Source organism: Monodelphis domestica, chromosome 1, assembly GCF_027887165.1.
Source record: "Monodelphis domestica isolate mMonDom1 chromosome 1, mMonDom1.pri, whole genome shotgun sequence".
NCBI lineage: Eukaryota > Metazoa > Chordata > Mammalia > Didelphimorphia > Didelphidae > Monodelphis > Monodelphis domestica.
Window position 1 is genome coordinate 627038239 of NC_077227.1, and position 22110 is coordinate 627060348.

Here is a 22110-nt window from a genome sequence, read left to right on the forward strand (position 1 = left end):
TGACTTTGTAAATCCCACCAAAATATTTATTATTAAGGCAAAGATGTGAAACTAGGAGCATGTTAATGAATACTAGTACTATTACTACTACTACTAATCATATTTTTGATGTATACATGGGTAGAACAAACCTTTTGCAGAGGAAAAGACAGAGTTCCAGAGCTATAAATTGACTTGTCATCCAGTTACTAGGTACTAGTCTAGATTTGTTGACTCAGAATTCCATGCTCTCCCTATTGTGCCACGTGGAAATCCAATTTATTCCTCAAATATTTTTGTGCAGCAATCAACATCTATGAGGCATGCTGCTAAGTGATGAGCATATAAATATAAAAAGGAAACAATTTCTGTTCTGTAAGAAAAAGCAGGCACATATAAAATAATATATAAAATATGTACGACATCAACAACTATTTTTAGGTAGAAAAGGCACTAGCAGCTGAGATCATTGATACCAGCTTCACAGGAAGAGTAGTGTTGGCCTTTTGGGGGGGGGGAAGGTAATAAGGTAGTCTAAGAGGATGCATTTTAATATTGAACAAAATGGAATGTCATATATGAGCAGCCATATTTATTTTTCAAACAAAATTTGGGGGATCTTCTAGGGCAAAAGAATTGTCTAAATTGTACATTTTGCTTTCCTACTATAAATATCAGTGTCAGATCATGGGAAATTTGTGACATTGTTCAGCTGGCTTCTAATTGATTTACATATATATCCACACAGGCATACAGACATTTAATCATTAAAAAGTGACTTTTAAATAGTTGATATTTCCTGATCTTTCCTGATCAAGGCACATTTGCTCATTTCAGTCTTAAAAGCCTAGTTAGTTCACTATTAGAAGAAATGATGATATAATAAATACCTTGTTGATGTTCAGCCCCTTTCAGCTCTAATTGAAAACTCTTCTTAAGCAAATAAATCTATTAAAGTTTGCACATAACAAAATTTCTACTACCTTCCTCCACTCTCCTTCGCTCCCTAATCCAGACTTCAATAAAAGCTATGGGTCTATGGGTCAGTTAAGGTAAAAAAAAAAGCACATTTATTTTGGAATGTTACTGAAAAACTAGAGAGTCAAGAAAAGTGAGAGCAGGATGGTGATCATCACATCATTATATTATTGTTGTTGCTGGAAGGTATCTTTAAGAGGAACTAGTTCAATCCCAACACTTTACAATTTAGAAAAAACAGGTTAATAAGTAACAGTACATTATCTGACTTGACTGAGCTTTATTTTATAAACTATCAAAAAAGGCAATGCTAAAAAATTTAGCTTCCTATTGTTGGGAATAAACTGGTAGGTAACAAAAGGTACTGTATCTTCTTTTAGGCTCTTGTTTTATTGCTGTTCAACCACTTAGTTGTCAATTGGATTTGAGCTGAGGCCCTGAGAAGCAGTTGGGCCTAGAAAAATTTTACTGAGTAACACTCTTAGGAGACAGATTGTAAAAGCAAAACAAAAAAAAACAAAAAAAAACCCTCAATTAAATAAGGTTTAAAAGGTTTAAGGATAGGTAAGAAATGATAATAAAGCTTGAGGATAGGATTGATTCCCTAAATCTAACAGGTATCTAAGCTGATCCTAATTCCCCTCTGATTCATAAGATTCTGCTTCGTGCTTGTGCTTCCCCAAAGCCTGACTTAGAAATCTGTATCACTATTCTAAAGCCCCATGTCTATGCTAAATACTCTATGCTAGATATAATCCTTTTATATATCTTACATAACTGTCTCCTTTGATTCTTTTGGCTCACTTCGTCAACTTCAGTTCTTTCTGGGCCTAGTCAGGCTCCTTGGCCTAATCAGGCTCCTCGGCCTAGTCAGGCTTCTGGCCTGGTAAGTCTAACCACACCTGCTCCACTTTGCAGCCACACACAAAGGGGAAAAAGACAGGTTTCCTGCTTCTTATGTGTTAGTCTCCTTTCTCTAGCTATTCCCAAATGCTAAATTATTAGTATTAAATAATATTTGGATTTAGTAAGCTAAGGATGGGGTAAAACAGCTGAAAGGAAATTTGCTTTAAGCCCAGCTTGGAATCTTGGAGAAAGGTTCCTGCAGGAGTTCAGAGGAGTTGGTGTTGTGGGATTCCAACTGTCAACTGGTACTCCTGGCTGTGTACCTGGTTTGAAGGAAGATAGAAACTTGGCTTTCTGGGAAAACCTGCAATCCTGAGTGACAGTTGGGAGAAGAGAAAAATTTGGAGCATTTGAGAATCCTGAATCTGACTTCATAATAACCATTTAGCATCCCCAAAAAACATCTTTTGGAAATTTCTACAATATCTGAGAAAGTACAGAACTGCCATTATGGTGAGAAACATTATAAAGAAGAAAGCAATGTAAAAGTGGTAAAATGAACACTATGAAAGAATATATGACTGGAAAAGAGATGTCTGATTTTGAGGTAAGAGCAGGAAGAAATAGATGATCCATTATTAAGAAAAATTAAGGAAACCTCCCAGGCCACTGGATGTATTGCATTGTGGCAAGCTTATGGAAGAAAATGAACAAATGTTGAATATGATGGGCCTGCAAGAGTGAGTTACAATAGGTAGCATGAAAGGAATGGCCACATTAATGAGATTATAGCTCCATTGTACTACTGAAACTTCACAGGAGTTTACAGGCAACTCTGTGGCACAGTAGATAGGATTACTGGGCTAAGATCAGAAATGATCCAAATCTGGCCTCACACACTTACTAGTTGTATGATTCTGGGCAAGTCACTTAAGGTATGTTTTCCTCAGTTTCTCCCATCTACACAATGGGTTTAATAAGTAAGTACCTACTTCCCAGGGTTATTGACAGGGTCAAATGAGGGATCATTTATCTCATAGCCAAAATGGACTAGAAGTGAAACCTGAAGCTTGACTTGAGAATAGTATTCTATCTACCATGTGCCATATTAACACTCTTAGAGAGAAAACCAGTACCAAAATATGAAACTGAGGGACTTCACTGAGATAGATAAATACTTTGCTTTAGTAGTTCATGCCTAAGGAAGTTATTATAGTAGTATTCTTACTATTAGTGAGAAAAGAGCATCATTTTTAAAACACAGTGGAATACAAGGGGGAAGAGATTCCACCTTTATTTTGTATTAAAAGCAACAGTTTTCGTATACCTCTTTAGTTCCATTTTTCAATACTTAATTGTCAAAGAACATACATTTACTTAATTTTCAGAGTCTGCATTTATGAGTTGTTTACAATAAAAATGAGTAATCCACAATGTTGTCAATATAGCACCATAGAATCATAGATGTAGAATTAGAAAAGATTATGAATCGAATCTAGTCAAATTTTCTCCACTCAGAAATCTGAGAAACAAAGAAATAATTTGAGCAAAGTCACATAGGCAGTAAGAAAGTTGCGAAGCCAGCAATCAAACTGAAGTATTTTGGCTCTACATCTATTTCTTTTCCATATGCTCCACAACTACCATATATCAACAGTATATATATATATATAATTTAGATTCTAGATCAAACTTACTTCTGTTTCATCCAGAGGAAAGAAAAGTAAGAGAGATATGTTAACTTCATTAAAAATTATTTGAACATTGGGACTACTAAATAAATGTTTGCTGAATAAAGTGAAGACTACCCAAAGTTAGTGAAATAGAATACTTTTTTCTTTTAAACTAATCAAGGGTAGAGTATTTGGAGGTGGAGTCAAGATGGCAGCATAAAGGCAACAAAAGTTCAGACCTCTAAAAACCCTTACCTATTACAAACAAAATGTTCCCAGGGGACTGAAAATCAAACCTAACAACAAGACAGAGCAAAGAAACCCCTTTCTGGACTCAATCCAAAAGGTACGCCCCCCCCCAAAAGCTAGAATTTGAGAACACGTGGGTTTAAAGGGAAGGAAGAAGGAAGGTCCCAGAACCCCACCCCCACCTAGAGGGCTAAGCCTCCAGCGGCAGCTGGAACCTCTGGGCAGGCAGAGGCTCTGGTCTGGAGGGAGTACCTTGCAGGCAAAGCTGTGCCTGGCTCACTGCATCAAACACAGGCAGTGGAGGAAGGAGTTAGAGAAGGAGCACAGTGTGGGCAGTTTAGGTGCAACAGGAGAGACCTTCCAGGAGGTTTTGGCCTCAGGGCACATCCAACCCAACCCAGCTGGACTAAATCCCATCAAGAGTCTTCAGAAGGCAAGGAAGTTCAACTCCAACACCCCTCCCCAGCAGACTGCTGGACTTTAATCCAATCAAAGCCTCCAGAGGGCAGGGAAGCAAAAGCTACAATACCCCTCCCCCACAGACTGCACTGAGAGACTTACTGACAAAAAACTCCAAGAGGGAAGACTGACAGAAAAGCCCAAAACAAAAAAAAATAAAAAAAATAAAGAAAATGAGAGGACAAGAGCACAAACAACTGCAGGGAGTAAAGAAGAGGGGGTAAATATGAGCAAAATACAGAAAAAGAAAAAAGAAATTACAATAGACAGCTTCTATACAGGCAATGAACAAAGAGCAAATGGAACAGAGGAGTAGGGAAGACCAAGCAATAAAATAGAAAACCCAGCGAATAGGACACAGGCTTTGGAAGAACTCAAAATACAATTCAAAACACAATTAAGATAGGCTGAAGACAATTGGGAAAAGATCTTAAAAACTAAAATAAGTCTTCTGGAAACAGAGGCACTTGAACTAAAATGAGAAAATAGTGTCTTCAAAGCCAAAATCAACCAGCTTGAAAATGAGGCAAATGAGATGAAAGATGAGGCAAAGAAGATGAAATATGATCTCCAAAGAAAATCAGACTAGAAGAAGGATGACCAAGAAGACAGGGATGAAACAAGAATACAACTTCTAGAATCAAGTGACTTTAAAAGACAGCAGGACAGTATAAAACAAAATCAAATCAAATTCTTCATTACAAAGGACAAAAGAATTCCTGAGCAGGACATTGGTTGCCACAGGGTCCTAGCTACCTTCTTATTAGACCACATTCCATACCAGGTCACATGTTTGACTAATGTCCTCCTCTTTGATCATGTGGTTGTCAATTGAGCCAATGTTAAAGCCTATGTCTATGTCACATGTTCATTAGGTACCTCCCACTCCACATTCCTAAACTCTCCAATAAAAGTTTGAGGGCACATGGTGTAGAGCTCTCTCTCAATACCATCAGAGGGGCATGGACAATGGAGCCCATATATTTTAACTCCTTGTCTCTGAGTCTTTATTTCTTTGTCTCTCTCATTCTCTTTCTCTCCTCTATCCATTTTCCCTCAGTTTCCAATCTCCTTCTCAGGTGTCCACCCACGAGAAATTTAATATGTCACAACAGGAGGTTACAATTAGAGTATGAACTCCTTGATGCCTTAGATCCAGGAAGATCTAGATTTATGTCCTAACTTTAATACACACTAGCTATAAGACCAGGGGAAGATTGCTCAGCTTATTTTGTGTTTTAGTCAACTCTCCTAAAATTTAAGTTTCAGGGAAGGTGCTGAATTGCATTTATAAATTGCTTCATCAACTGAACCTTCCCTATACCAATAAAGTCACATACCTTTTCCTGATCATTGTAATATTATATACCTATGAGTCATAAATTGCCAGTCTCCAAAGACTTCAAACTGCATGGAGAAGGGCACTTGGAATAGGTAAGAAGGTTGTGGGAAATGTATTACTAACAAAGAATTATACCAAGTAAGATTGGAAAAAAAGGGGTCTGGTCATGTAGGAAGATGAAAAGATAAAAGTGTGCTATGTTAGAGTCAATGAAACATCAGGAAATCTAAAGAGAACCCTCCATGGTATTGGTTAAAGTGAGAGTTATTTTTTTAAATTTTGTTTTGTTTGTTTTATTTTTAAAGATTCATAGGGCAACATGAACAAGAGAATCATAAGATGTTATAGAAAAGTTGAAATCTGGAAGGAGTCCCTAAATGATAAAATCATAGATTCATCAAATATAATAAAAGACTATGGTTTATTTATTATAATTATAAGTGCTATATTTTAACAATTTATACCATTTAAGTAAAAAGTATTTATTATATTCTTAATCTACTCAGAGCAATATGTTATGGCCTTATGATATAAAGTTGAAATAAAAGGCAGTCTCTGCCTTCAAAGAACTAACAGTAAAAATAAGTAGATTGGAGCAAGGGCAATGGAGACATCCAGGCCTCCTTGATTCCCACAAAATGTGTAGGAAGTTTCAAAAGATATAAAGACTTAGCATTGTCAAATAATGAATTATTCTTTCTCCCTCCCTGGAGATCTTTAAGGTGACTGGAAAGAGTTAGAATGTCTTATTTTCTAATACTAATAACAATCTTTATATAGTGCCTACTATGTTCCAGGCACTGGGTTAAGCAATATATAATTATCTCATTTGATCCTTAAAATGACCTTGTGAAATAGATGTTTATTATCTTATTTTTAAATAAGGAAACTGACACTGTATTAAGAGAAAAGACTGCATTTTGATTGACAGAGACATGTGACACAGAATCACATGGGACCCTGGGTCAAGATTCTAAGCAAGGAGTTTGGGGGTGGTTTTTGTTCCAATGGCCAATGGTCATTCTTTCTGGAGGAAAAGTAGGAGCAGGAAGTTTGGCTGGTAGCTGCACTTTCAAACATACAAAGATACAACTGGCCCTGGAAGACATCAGCTATGGAAAGACTATTTCAGCCAGACTGTAGGTCAGTTGGACTAGAGAATATAAGGAAGATTCATCTACTTGGCTGAGAGCTGTTGTTACCTTTCCTCTTGGACCTTGGCCCATCTTGGACTCAACTTTGTGAGATACTATTTATGTGGGACTTAATTTATTTAGCTTAGGAAGTCAGCCAAAAGGATAGTTAGTAGGGGATTATTTGGGAGGATGAGATTTAGAGATTTCCCTTCTCCTTGTTACCCTTGTTCCTACACCATTTCCCATTAATAAACTCAAAATATTTCCATGTTTACTTCTTGTTTCTTTCTCTTAAACATCCCAAAATAACAATAAACACAGAGGTTAAATAATTTGCCCAGATTAATACAGTTATTAAGAGTTTGAAGACAGATTTGAACTTGGGTCTCCCTGACTACAAGTCCAGCATCCTATCTACTGTGCCACATGGCTGACAAAAATTTTGGCTACATCATTTACTACTTGACATGCCTTTAGGTAAGTCACTTAAATTCTTATGGCTGGATGCTCTTCATTATAAAATGAAAAGGTTTAACAATGTTATCCTTAAGATATCTTCCAGTTTTCAAAGTCTATATATGTAGCTATGAGCTGTCACATCATCATCAAAATTGCTTATAATCATAGGAGGGTATATATTCCATATTTAGAAACCTATACATTTGTACATAATCCTCTCTCTATGTAGGATATGGAGATAGCTTGGGGCATAGTGGGTCAAGCATGAAGTCAGGAAGACTTTTCTTCCTGAGTTTAAATCTGGCTTCAAATATTTACTAGATATGTGACCCTGGGCAAGTTACTTAACTCTGTTTGCCTCAGTTTTATAATCTATAAAATGAGCTGGAGAAGGAAATGGTAAACTATACCAGTGTATTTGCCAAGAGAACCACAAGGGGGTCAAAAAGAGACAGACACCACTGAAAAGTGATTAAATCAGAAAAATAATAAGGATGAATTACTACTTTAAAAACACAAAATAAAGAAAACAAAGTTCTCTAATTCTGTCATCTTTACAAATACCTTCCAATGGATTAGTTATTGTGTTTATTTTCCATGAAAAAACAGTGCCATATGTTTGTAAAGTTACTCAAACTTAATTATTTCATATAACTGTCTTTGTGAGAGAACTTTTCCTCTCATTTTGACAGGAGATGCAATTTATCCTGTACTGTGCATTGGACTTTGTTTCAGATAAGACAAATATCAGGTCTTAGTGACTGGTCTGTGATGATTTTGCTCATGGATTTTCCATTTTGTGCATTCTTTGGTTTTCTTGAGTTAATGAAAAGAAGTGTAGAGGCAAGTGACAAAGTATAAGTTCCAACTAAGTAAGTTTAATAAATGCCTGGAAATACAGGTATTCTCTGATTTGTGAGTTTTTGGTAACAAGTAATCAGTGTCAAGATGTTATGGTAAAATATGTATTCAAATGAGGAGAAACCTGAAATAGGGAAACCAAATAGGAAAATTTTGCAATAATAGAGAAATATGATGGTATTAATGATAATGTTTATGCTGTTTTTGTTTAGTAATGCTCAACAGTCATCATTATATTTAATTTCTGATTCCTGTATATTTGTGTAACTCATTTGATGTATAGCCAGGGACATTATTATATCTAAACACGTCTCTTAACAAGAAACAATCAACCAATAAATATTTATTAAGCATCCATTATGTGCCAGATACTTTACTAAGCACTCAAAAAAAAAAGAGTGAAAAGGACTCATTTAGAAGGCTTAGCAATATGGCAGAGTTTGATATCATATTAAAGATATTCTGTGCAAACAGAAATATTTGAAGGACATTACCAGGTATTGTGGGTCTCCTTTCCATTTGAATGCTATACTATAACCTATCTTTTAATCTTCTATTTCACTGATAACCCATCTTTGACATTTGTCGCCTTTTATTCTTATCTTAGCTTTATCTTAATAATTAGAGGATAATCAGACAATAATTTTTCAGTTGCTGTAGCCTTCAAGAAATATAACAGCTTATCATAAGCCTGTGGATACTTTTGTGTAGAAGAATCTGAAAATTACCTTTTTTTCCCTTACTTTACAATTGGTTGGTTTTTTGTAGTTAAAGATAATAAAGAGCAGGACTTTTATTCTCTTAAGTTTTGAGTCAGTTCTGCCATTGAAAGATATGTTCTGCCCCAAAATAATATTTGTGAAAATTAGTGGTAGAAAAAGGAGGCATATAGGATATTTAATATTGGTCTTTGGTTGGTCCCATTCGCTAGAGTTTGGGACAAATTCAGGGAAAGGCAATGGACCTGTGATTTCACTGGTACATGGTAGTCTAAGGTGAGGGAAGTCTTTAAATCTAGGTCTTCCTGGCTCTAAGGCCAGCTCTCTATTTAATATATTATACTGCATCTTTTATGTGAGCATCATGTTCTAAAAACAACCCTCTGAGGTAGTTTGTTACATTTTAGGCATTTCTTATTTTACCTATGAAGAAACTTAGATCAAGAGAAGCTAAATAACTTGTTCAAGGCCATAAAGCAAAAATTATCTAAGATGAGATTTGAGCAAATACACTACTCTATGTGCTATGCCACCCTTAGTAGTTTCGTTTTGTCATTTAAATTAATTGCCAGGCTTAATTCCTTAACTTTTCCCCCCATTTGATAAAGGAATATCATTTATGATCTTCAGCCATTCTCTTCTGTAAGATTCTAAACTTTCTGTCCCCCCCATCCCCCAAATTTTATAGTATCTAGCATGTGAAAGTTGATTTTTAAGAGATCACTTACATACTGGACTCAAAAGTTGCCTTCTTGACAAGTAACAGTTGAAGAAAGATTCCCAGTGTAAAATCCATCTATTTGTGGGTAAAGGAGGATTAAGAGAACAGAGGAAAATGGCACTCTTCTAAGATTAAATACTTTCCTAATTAGATTGCAGTCTTTCCTATGGTGTCAAGAATTTGGTACCAGACTTCACCACAAGATGGCGAATAGTTGCATTCTGAAAATATTAAAGGATTCAAAATACAATTCTACTATTCATGTGATACAATGTGATTTTCACAAATATATCTGATTGATTCAAGGGGGAAATGATTATAATTATTTATACTTATGGAAGATAAAGAAGATTTTCTATGTTTCAGATAGAAGGAAGAGTCCAATTCCTAAAAAATGAAATGCAAGTTTTTAGCTTAATATTTCATACTTCTTTAGTTTTTTAATCTTTTATGTATTTTCTTAAAAATAACTATTCATTCTCATAGATTTGTAGGGAAAGTGCTATCATTAGGTAAGTTACTTTACTTTCACTATCATTATTGTTGTCATTTTTATTACTAAAATATTATATTGATTAAATCATTGTTGTATAATCACCTCCCTCTTATCTAGCTTTGAAAATTGCCAGATGCCTGAGGGTGTGAATGTCTTTGTGGTTGTGATTGTTTAGTACCATCTAACTCTTTAAGACTCTGTCTACAATAGTATATCAGTGTTGTCCTTAGGATTTTCTTAGCAGATACTGGAATGGCTTGTCAATTCTTTTTCAGTAGGAAAATAGCAAAGAAGTAAAAAATTATGAGTAATCTAGACATCATTAATTAGAAATTAGATGAAATTACCAAAAAGGATTTCAATGAACTATAAAAACTAATTGGAACTAAAAGACTCCATCCAAATACTATGAGAAGCCTCTCAGAGAATGTAATTGTCTTTATTGGGATTATTCAAAGTTAAAGGCTCTCAGCTACCTGAAATAGTTGTTAACCTAATTGTGTGGTAGATAAACAAGGGCTAGCACTTTAGCCATTCCTAATATTCAGGACCATTGAGATTAATTAGAATGTTCCTAATATTGCTTATCTTGATCTTGTAGGATTTAAAGCCCTTGAACCTAGTGAGAGGAAACCAAAACAAAACGTCAAGAATATCAAATGAATTAATGAAAAAAACTATAAAGAAATATAGTCTAGCAATACAAGATTTTCAACTACATCATGAATGCATAGTTATTAAAACTGTCAGGTACTGGCTAAAAAAAGTGCATCTGTGGAGATGAACAGATATATAGCAAATAGTTAAAAAGATTACAGTAATCTTGGGTTTGACAAATACAAAGATACAAGTTTTGGGAATAAGAATTCACTCTTTGATAAAAATTGCTAGGAAAACTTGTAAAGAAGTGTGGCAGAAATATAGATACATACCAGTATGTTACATTTACCAAAATAAGATGAAAATGGCCGAATGACCTAGGTATAAAGGTTGTTATAAGCAAATTAGAAAAACAGAAAACATTACCTATCAGATTTATAAAAAGGAAAATAATATATGATTAAACAAGAGCTAGAAAGCATTGTGAACTTTAAAACGGATAATCTTGAATACATTAAATTGAATGTTTTGTTAAATGAAGCTAATATATAGATGATTAGAAGGAAAGCAGTAAAGTGGGAAGAAAATATAAACGGTTTCTTGGAAAGAGTTCTCATATCTCAAATATATAAAAAACATGTTAAAATATTTAAGGATATGAGTCATTATCCAATTGACAAGTGGCTAAAACCCATGAAGAGATATTTTTGGATGAAGAAATTAAAGCTATACATAAGTATATGAAAAATGGTCTAAATCATTATTGGAGAAAATAATTCTGAGTTATAATTTCATATCTATCAAATTGGCTGAAATGACACAAGAGTAAAAGCACTGATGTTGAATGATGTGGGGGGAAAGGTAAGCTAAATATACTGATGGTAAAACTGTGAACTGATCCAACCATTTTGTTTTATTATCTTGTTATTTTCATAACAAATTTCCTCATAATGTTTCTGAAATTATATGATCCAAATTGTTTCCCCTCCATTCTTCTTTCCCCTCCTCTCAGAGTGGGCAAAGCAATTCAATTGGGTTATACATATATTATTACACAAATCACATTTCCATATCATTCATTTTTGTAAGTATATAACCTTATTAAACCAAAACTGTAAAGCATATACCTAAATAAACAAGTGATAAATCACATGCTTCCATCTGCATTCCTACTCCAATAGTTCTTTCTCTGGAGGTGGATTGCAGTCTTTTTCATAAGTCCTTAAGAATTGTTCTGGTTCATTGTATTGTTGCTAGAAGCAAAATCTATCACATTTTGTTCCAACCATTTTGAAGAGCAATCTGTAGTTATATTTAAAAAGTTATAAATATATGTATAGCTTTTGACTTAGAAACATCACTATTTGGTTTATTTCCTAAGGTGATCAAGAAAAATAGAAAAAAACTTGTTGTTCTAAAATATTTGTAGCATCTCTCTTTGTGGTAGCAAAGAACTGGAAATTCAAGGGATACCCATCAATTGTGGATTGACTTAACAAGTTGGGGCATATGATTGTGATGGGATACTATGATGCTATAAAAATAATGAATAGGTTAATTTTGGAAAATAATGGAAAAGCCTACATAAATTTATAAAAAGTAAAATGAGCATAATCGAGAGAAAGTTACATACAGAAACAGAAATATTATTCAAAGAATGACTTGTGTGTTATCTGTGTGCCATCAGAAAGAGAAGTGATTAATGGAAATAAGGAAAACATAATTATATATATATATATATATATTTATATTTCTTTTTGTCAAATGATGTCTTTCTAATGGGGGGAGAGGAAGAACAGAGTTAAACTGGCTATTTCAATGAAACAAAGAAAGTAGTTGGGTTTTTTCCCTATTTAAGGAAAATAAATTAATAAAGACTCAGTCTGAAGTTACCAATAATGATGAGATTTGAAAATTAATACAAGTGGCTGAAGGCTTACCTTATATTAATAATTTCACTTAAATCCTCAAGGAAAGTAAATTCTAGAAAAATTTTGGAAATTTTGTCCCTTAGGCAGTGGATACCCAAATAGGGTTTTAAATGACTTTGTGGTATTTTCCTTGTAATTGAATGAAAAAGAATGTAATTTAAAAACAACAACAAAAACATGGAAGGAAGGAAGACTTCTTTCTCTTCCTGTCTAGCAACAGTAAGGGTAAATCCTTGTTTTGGTTTCCTCTTACTAGGTTCAAGGGCTCTAAATCCTACAAGATCAAGATAACCAATGTTGGGAATAGTCTAATTAATCTCAATGGTCCTGACTATTAAGTAGTAATACTGGTAGAAATTAGTGTGTTCAATAATTGGAACAAAAAGATTCAATCAGGACACCATGAGAAGCAAGACAAAGAATGTGATCATCCTTATTGAGATTATTCCAAATAGTGAAAGGTTCTCAGCTACTTGAAATAGTTATTAATCTAATATTGTGGTAGATAAATGAGGGCTACATCTTTAGCCATTCCTAAGGTATATATGCCCTAGGATTTTAAGCATTTTTCAAAATCAGCAAAAGAGATATTTCAATAATTATATTATTTTGTTCATAATTAATAATCATAATAATCAAACCACCAGGACCAGATGGATTCACAAGTAAATTCTATAAAAAATGTAAAGAACAACTAATCCCAATACTATAATATTTGACAAAAATAGGAAGAAGTTTTACCAAATTCCTTCTTTGGTACAAATATGGTACTGATTCCAAAGCCAGACAGACTAAAAATAGAGAAAGAAAACAATAGACCAATCTCCTTAATGAATGTAGATGCAAAAACATTAAATAGAATACTAGCAAAAATACTCTAGTAAGTGATCACATGGATTATTCACTATGATTCGGTAGGATTTATACCAATACCAGAAATGCAAGGATGGTTTAATATTATGAAAACTATTCACATAATTGACCATATCAAACAACCAAACCAACAGAAATCAAATGATTATCTCAATAGAACCAGAAAAAGCTTTTGACAAAATATTACATTCATTTCTATTGAAAACACTAGCAAGTATAGGAATAGATGGGCCTTTCCTAAAAACACTAAACAGTGTGTGTATATGTGTGTGTATTTAAAACCACCAGCAAGTATCATCTACTCATTTTCAATGGAGATAAATTAGAGGCTTCCCCAATAAGATCAGGAATGAAGCAATGATGCCCACTATGACCTCTTTATTTAACATTGTATTAGAAATGCTAGCAATAGCAATTAGAGAAGAAAAAGGAATTGAAGGAATTAAAGTAGGCAATAAGAAGACTAAACTCTCACTCTTTACAGATGATATAATGATCTAAAAGAATCCTAGAGAATCAACTAAAAAGCTAGTGTAAAAAATCAACATTAGCAAAGTTGCAGGATTCAAAATAAACTCACATAAATCATCAGTATTTCTATATATTTCCAACACAACTCAGAAGCAAGAGTTAGAAAGAGAAATGCCATTTAAAATCACCCTAAACAATATAAAATACTTAGTAATCTATTTGCCAAGACCACAGGAATTATATGAACACAACTACAGAACACTTTCCACACAATTAAAACTAGATCTAAATAATTGGAAAAAGAAACATTAATTGCTCATGGGTAGGATGAGGCAATACAATCCTACCAAAATTAGTTTACTTATTTAGTGCCATAACTATCAAACTACCAAGAAACTTTTTTACTGACTTAGAAAAAAAATTATAACGAAGTTTATTTGGAAGAACAAAAGATCAAGAATATCAAGGGAACTAATGAAAAAAATGTGAAGGATGGGGGTGTACCAGTACCAGATCTTAAACTGTACTATAAAGCAGTAGTCATCAAAACAATAAGTTACTGGTTAAGAGACAGAGGGGAGGATCAATGGAAAACACTTGGGGTAAATTATCTCAGCAAGATAGTGTTTGATAAACCCAAATATCCCAGCTTTTTGGTACAAAAACCGACTATTTGATAAAAAAAACTTCTGGGAAAATTGAAAAACAATATGGGAGAGTTTAGTTTTAAATCAACATATCCCACACCAAGATAAATTCAGAATGGGTGAATGACTTGAATATAAAGAAGGAAACTATAAGTAAATTATGTGAACATAGAATAGTATACCTGGCATATCTATGGGAAAGGAAAGAAAGAATTTAAGACCAAGAAAGAGATAGAGAATATTACAAAATGTAAAATGAATAATTTTGATTATATTAAATTTAAAATGTTTTGTACAAATGAAAACAATGCAACCAAAATTAGGAGGGAAGCAACAAATTAGGGGAAAATCTTTATAACAAAAACCTCTGTCAAAGATCTAATTACTTAAATTGACAAGGATCAAAATCCATTGTACAAAATATTAAGCCATCCCTCAATTAATAAATGGGCAAGGAATATGAATAGGTAGTTTTCAGATAAATAAATCAAAACTATCAATAAGTACATGAAAAGTGTTCTAAATATCTTATAATTAGATAAATGCAAATCAAAACAACTCTGAGTTATGCTTATACTTAGAAGATTGATTAATATGACAGCAGAGGAAAATAATAAATGCTGGAGGGGATGTGGCAAATTGAGACATGAATGTATTGCTGGTGGAGTTGTGAATTAATGCAACCATTCTGGAAGGCAAATTGGAACTCTAATCAAAGGGCTTTAAAAAACTATTTGCCTTTTGATCCAGACATACCACTGCTGGGTTTGTACCCCAAAGAAATAATAGAGAAAATATGTGTGCAAAAATATTTATAGCCTCTCTCTTTGTAGCAACAAAAAATGGAAAATGAGGGAATGCCCTTCAATTGAGGAATGACTGAACAAGTTGTGATATCTGTTGGTGATGCAATACTATTATACTAAAAGGAATTATAAACTGGAGCAATTCCATGTGAAGTGGACAATCTCCAGGAATTGATGCATAGCAAAAGGAGCAGAACCAGGAGAATATTCTACATAAGGACTGATACACTGGGGCACAATCAAATGGTAATGGACTTCTCTACTAACAGCAATGCAATGAGCCAGGACAATTCTGAGGGGGACTTAGGAGAAAGAACACTATCCACATCCAGAGAAAGAACTGTGGGAGTAGACATACAGAAGAAAAACAACTGCTTGATCACATGGTTCGATGGGGATATGCCTGGGGATATGGACTCTAAATGATTACTCTATTACAAATATTAATAATATGGAAATAGGTCTTGATCAATGATACATGTAAAACCCAATCTAATTGCTCATTGTCTATGGGAGCAGGGTGAGAGGAGAGGAGGGAAAGAACATGAATCATGTAACCATGGAAAAATATTCAAAATTAATTAATTAATTAAAACTTGAATAAAGAAAAATAAAATTAACCAAAAATTAATGATTGGCTCTTGGGCACTTAGTGGTATACTAGTATTATCAAGACATTTATATGTTGCTTCAGAGTTTGTAAAAAAGTACTCTATGTACTTAAACATATTGAGCTTCAGAACAACCATGAGGACAAGGCAGATATTAAGACTAGATAGTTGATGGTTTAAAAAGACATATGATCCTTAATATTTTTGCATAGTGGGTAAGGAATTTTTAATGCTTCATTATAAATGGATACATGTAAATGAAATATTTGTGATAAGCTTTAGGGATTTAAATGTTAGGGCAGGAGAAATAATAAATCTACTGATAGGTAGTATCTCTACCAGTTGTAATAAAATTTTGCCATTTTATAAAATATAATTGCCAATATTTGTTATAGAAAGGGCTATAAAGTGATTTTAAATCTTTAGGAAAGGCATTATGATATTTGTATTAGCAATTTTAACATTTTATTTGTAGATATTAAATGTGACAAGATAAATCGATCAAAGTTTCCAATGAAAACATTTGTGTGAAGAATTATTTCTTACTCTTCTCAGTATCCTTATATTATTGCTACCATGCCGCTGACTACATGGATAAAGGTTTTCATTTCCAAGGAAACTACTGACATCAATGGAATTTAATGAACATATAAAGCAACTATGGCTTATAATTTACACCTGAAAAATGTATAACTCTACCTTTGAAAGCAAATCAGAGGAAAAATATATAAATTTAAATTCAGTAACTTTTGAATTTATTGTTATTTTTGGCATATACAAATAGATGTGTATATCTGTATAATCACCCTCTGATTCTGAATAACAAGGACTTGATAAGCTCATAGACACACAAATAATAAAATTAGCAATCAATTTTTATTATGGTTAAAGGTCTTTTAAAGATAATTTTCTTTTTCCTATTCCCTTAAAAACTAACAAAATTATATGGCTAGTTTTTCACAAAAATGGAGACATCAACTAGAAGATCATTTATTATCCATTTGTTATGTGGAATTTAACCTGTTTCAATGCTTATGCAGAATTATGGTTGAGAATTAGCTTTATACTTATAAAGAATTTTGTCTTTTCTTTACCTGAGTAAATTTCTCAAGTAAGAATTTGAAATAATTTTACTTAATACAGAAATAATTTTTCAGCTAAATCTAGAAAACTATTGGTTATTGAAGAAAATAAATTAGGGTGGAGTGAATATTTTAAAGGATTTAATATAATTATCAATATTATTTGGATTCAAAATTGATTTAGGACCTTGTGGGCAACATTTGCATGCTACTCATGATTTTTAACAAATATTAAAAGAATGTTGAGTAATTTTGTATAACTGGCAAATGATGATGGATGAAGCTGATCCATAAACCACCTGTGTCACCTTGGGTAACTCATTTAACTTTACTTATCTTCAGGTTCTTCAAATATGAAATTGGAATTATATAGCTCTGAAATCCCTTATCAAACCACATCTATGATTTTATGATTCATGCCTGACTTCTTTTTAACTCACATGCATTAGTTTAGTATCTGAACTTAGCTGATATTGTTCAATATCTTTTTCATTAAATGCTGTCAACTCCAAATTTTTATATACCTTAGCAATGCAAAATTTGATTAGACATGATGTCATTTATTTTTTCAATCCAGAACCAATACTGAAATGATGTAATAGATGATTGAATTTTTTTATTACCTAATCTGTAAGACATATGACCCAGTCTTTGCTGAATCCACATTATTCTCACAATATTGGAACTTTGTGACCTTTTATAATATTCTCAATGCTCTGGGTCATTAATAAAATGAGGGAACTACATTTGAAGGACTCTCAGAGTTGTACCTTCTCTAACATTCTAATTCTATGAATACTAAGAGAAGGAATAGCATAATGCCATCCAAGAGCATGGGCTTAGATCCTAGTTCTATTCCATTCTAGATCTGTGATTCTTTGCAAGTCACTTCAACTAATCTAATGCCACTTTATAATGCATTAGGGTTTTTGACTGAGATCTCAGTTCAGTGAAATATCGAAATCATTTGTAGTTTAAGTTTTGGCTATCCTTACCTCTTCTTGAAAATAACACATTGATTTTTAGAACATAAATATAATATTAGTTCTTACCTTACTGAACTCATTGTTATAGTATATCAAGATCTTTTTGCATCATAAGTGCCAGGGAATGTGTTAGCTAACCTTTCTACTCTGTGTCATTTGTAAATTTGAAAGGTATTCTATTTATGAACTTTTTGATTAATCCAATATTTATCAAGAGCTTACTATGTACCAGATATTGAGCTAATAATGATTGACTGAAATAAGTCAGTACTAGTAAAAATCAGTCCCCACCTAAAGGAGGGCATATTATAACTGAGAACACAACATGTATATAATTAGGCACATTTACAATAATAAAGAATACATGGAATTTAATCTCATAGGAGATAGCACTAGCATCTTCAGGGACAAGAGCCTATGAAGAGGCTCTAATAGATGATGGGGATTGAAGTGAAGCTGCATTGCTGACATTTGAAGAACATCCCAAGAATGTGGACAGCCAGTGAAAAGACACAAAATTGAGACATGTACTAGTACTATATGTCAATTACATCAAGAAGAAATACATTATATAGAGGGTAGTAAGATACAAGAAGATTGGAAAAAATGGGAAAGAACAAGATAGTGGAGAGAGTTAAGAGTCAAACAGAGACTTTTAGATTTGTTCCAGTATATAATAGTCACTGGAGTTAACTGAGTAGGTACAAAGGTTTAGTCAGATTAGTGTAAGATCTGAGCTTTTTTTAAAAAGGATGTTAGCATTTAAGTATGGAATGAATTAGAAGGACTAACGACTTGAGTCAGGAAACCACAAGGGTATTTTAATAGTCTAGGCAAGAGGTAATGAAGCCCTAAATTATTACAAATATATAAGAACCCTTACTTATAGATGCCAGAAAGTTGTCAGTGGCTTGTCACACCAAATTTTGATCTCTACCAGATCATCCACTCTGAATTTAATCTCTTTGCTTTTCTTTTTATGTTTCTGCTTCTTCAAGTGAAGTGATCCACCTTCTACTCTGGGCTTTCTTCTATAGCAGCAGTTCTCAACCTCTCAATTTGTAGCAATGAGAATACATAATGCATATCAGGTATTTACATTCGGAATCATAACTGTAGCAAAATTACAGTTTTGAAGTAGCCACCAAAATAATTTTTTGGTTTGGGGTCACTGCAACATGAGGAACTGTATTGCGGGGTCATGGCATTAGAAAGGTTGAGAACCACTGTTCTATAGTGTGCCATAATGACACTGGTGTTCTCATTCAAGATTCTCCTAAGTCTCTATGTTATGCAAATATTCTTTCAGCATAAGTGTTCAGAATGAGGACACAAGAGTTTAGTTTTTTTAACTTTCCAAATATTTTTAAATTTCAGAATTATTATATTTTTCACTAGCAAGTCAAGATCAGAAAACACTTTATCCCAACACAAGTGATGAAGTTAAAATTTAAATAAATAAAATTTGGAATTGGAGAATAAACAAAAACATAATTCACTTTTTGGCTTGCCCTTCTAGGAGCTTAAAACTTATTCTGAATGTCAACTAAGAAGAAGTACATTTGCTTTTCTTTTTTAGTTTGATTTAGAAGATGAATAGATTTTTGTTCATTCTTCATTGCCAAAATCCAAGTTTAAATAGTTTCTTGATGTCTGGTGTGTGGATAAAAATCAACCTAAATTCAAAAGTAGACCTTAAAGAGTGATTCTACAGTGGTCGAAGGCTGATAGATGTACTTCAAGTGTGTCTATCACTTAGTTGTAAAATTTGAGCTTTGAACAGTCCTAGTTATACAAGTCTTATGATATTCAAAAAGATGTAGAAAGTTCAAACATAAGTGTTTTTTTTTTATTAAGTACCACTAGTGGCTTATAGTTAAAAATAATTTGTTAGCTAAGTAACAATTAGCTTGTCTGAAGAAAATTTATGAATTTTTTAACTCTCTTACCCTTTGGGCACTACATTAGGGTTTCCACAGTTAGCTGGTTTTAATGTTTATATTAAAAAAAAAAACAGAAAGAGTTTAATAAATTGAGTGGCGAAGGCAGCCCCAGGTAGAAGTGTTCTACCATCAAAGATGAATATATTAGCTAAACAAATTCCATATTCCTATGCCATTTATCAAGAATCATTCATGTTTAATAAAGCATATAATGTAGAATTGTGACAATTATAACACTGGATATTATAGTAAAGGGAGACAAATAGAGATGGAAAGTATTCTACAATGGGCGGCACCACAGAGGCTTGATTGATTCCTATTGTTCCAAGAACATCCAAGAACATGTCTAAATTGTTCATAGGGTGCAGAAAACTAAATTTAACTACAACTTTATTTTTCATTATTCAAAGTTAGTGCCCACTCAGAAATATAAAAGAAATTCAATGAATCTTATATTCATATAATCAATAAATCAATAAAATGATAATCTAAGTACAATGTAACTTGAACTAGTTTTGTCAAAGAAAATAAAATATCTCTTTAGTAAAATGTTAATATTTTTCATAATAGCTGTGCAAAATAAAAACTAGATATCACTGAATTATTACTAAGTAATTCGTTTTGAAAATTCTTATATGGTGTGAAAATGAACATTAGAATTACCAAAAGACTATCTCTGACAAGGGAATCTGAGAGAAATACTTATTTTTTTTATAACACACTTAAAACAGAGGGATTATTCTGATAACTTTTTCCTGGTAATTCTTTAATAGATTTCAAGGATAAAGATGGTAGCTGAGTATTTCCTTTAGGTAGGATTTGCCTACACCTATTATTTATAAATTCTCTAAAAGCACTATGTTGTTCAATCACTTTTAGCCTTGTCTGACCCTTCTTGACTCCTTTGGGTGTTTAAATAGTATCATACTGGAATTATTTGCTTTTTCCTCTTCATCTTATTTTATAGATGAGAAAACTCCGAGTAATCTTCCCACTGCCCCTCATAGCCTTATATCTTCGCTATACATTTTTACATAGCAGAAATCAGTTTTGCTGTCAAGTAAATACTGATAATAGGAAAGAAAGGAGTTGAAATATCAGTGTGTTTCAATTAAAACACAAAAGATAGTAAAATTATATGATAAAGATACCTTCTTATCAATATTGTCAAAGTAAGATGTCTCTGATCCAATAGTTAATATCTTCAGAAATAGTATTTAATATGAATATTCTACTACTTATGAGCATACTTGGACTTTACTACCATAATTTACATAGGTTAGCATTTTAGAGAAATGCATGAGTTTATCAATAAAATATTTTAAGGGTTTCTGTACTTTTAAAAAAGGGATTTGTTGAATCTGTTTCTTGTCTACAGTGTGATGATTCTAAAATTGAAACAACCAAAAATTCACTCAAATTAAGACAAACAAATAGCAAAAGCATTATTAATTTGAAGCTAACATCTTATTTCTTGTTCCCACCTCCATTCATGGAGACAGCTTTACTATAAGGTATTTGGGTTACTGTATTTTTTTTCATCATGTCTTAAGTTTATTTCACTTAACATGCCTGAGGCACAGAAAAGCAGCACAGGGGAAAGTGAAAATGATCTCATTTCTAAGTTAATCACTGAGAAATAGCAGATAAGTTTTGAATTTTTAAGCTTAACCCATTTTTAAAGACAAAACACTTTTGAAAAAGGAATTTTACTGGTGTAGTGCAAATCCAAGTTGTGGAAATTCCCTCTACCAATTCAACTCAGAACTTGCACTGCAACTTAAAGAATTTCCTAGAGCAACAAAAAGCTAAATGGCTTGCTCATGGTCACAACATAGGTAATATGTGTCAGAGGTGAGACATGACCCAAGTTTTCCTAGATGTGAGGCTAGACTTCTTTCTACTTTCTCACATTGCTTCTTAGGAGGGAAAAAGCTCAGCATTTGGCCATAAATTAACACAATATCTTAGCTAAATAGTTGATGCAGAATCTGGCAAATCATAAAAAAAAAACCTTCCTACCTTTGGGGCTCTGGCATGTTTCCCACATCTGGCATCCTTGACAAGGCTGAGATCTAAGAGTTCAGTCTCCTGCAAGACAAAAGAGCAATTTGTAAACATCCTCAGAGGGGAAAAACTGCTTTAATACGTTTTAAAATACTGTCTTCATCAACTAGCTATATATACATGGTTTTGTTTTCTGAGTATGTTTTTTTTTTCTTTTCGTCTTTTACCTTTCTTA

At 33.0% G+C, this 22110-nt stretch overlaps 1 protein-coding gene across 3 annotated transcripts in view; it reads right to left on the reverse strand.

The window, feature by feature from the left end:
* The window catches only part of PLCB1 (phospholipase C beta 1), a 902125-nt gene that overhangs the window by 597198 nt on the left and 282817 nt on the right, over positions 1 to 22110 (reverse strand). For all 3 annotated transcript variants that reach the window (XM_001374433.3, XM_007476702.3, XM_007476704.3), the window contains one exon: positions 21891 to 21959. In XM_001374433.3, coding sequence (XP_001374470.1) covers positions 21891 to 21959 — 69 coding nt within the window. The remainder of the gene's footprint in view (positions 1 to 21890; positions 21960 to 22110) is intronic.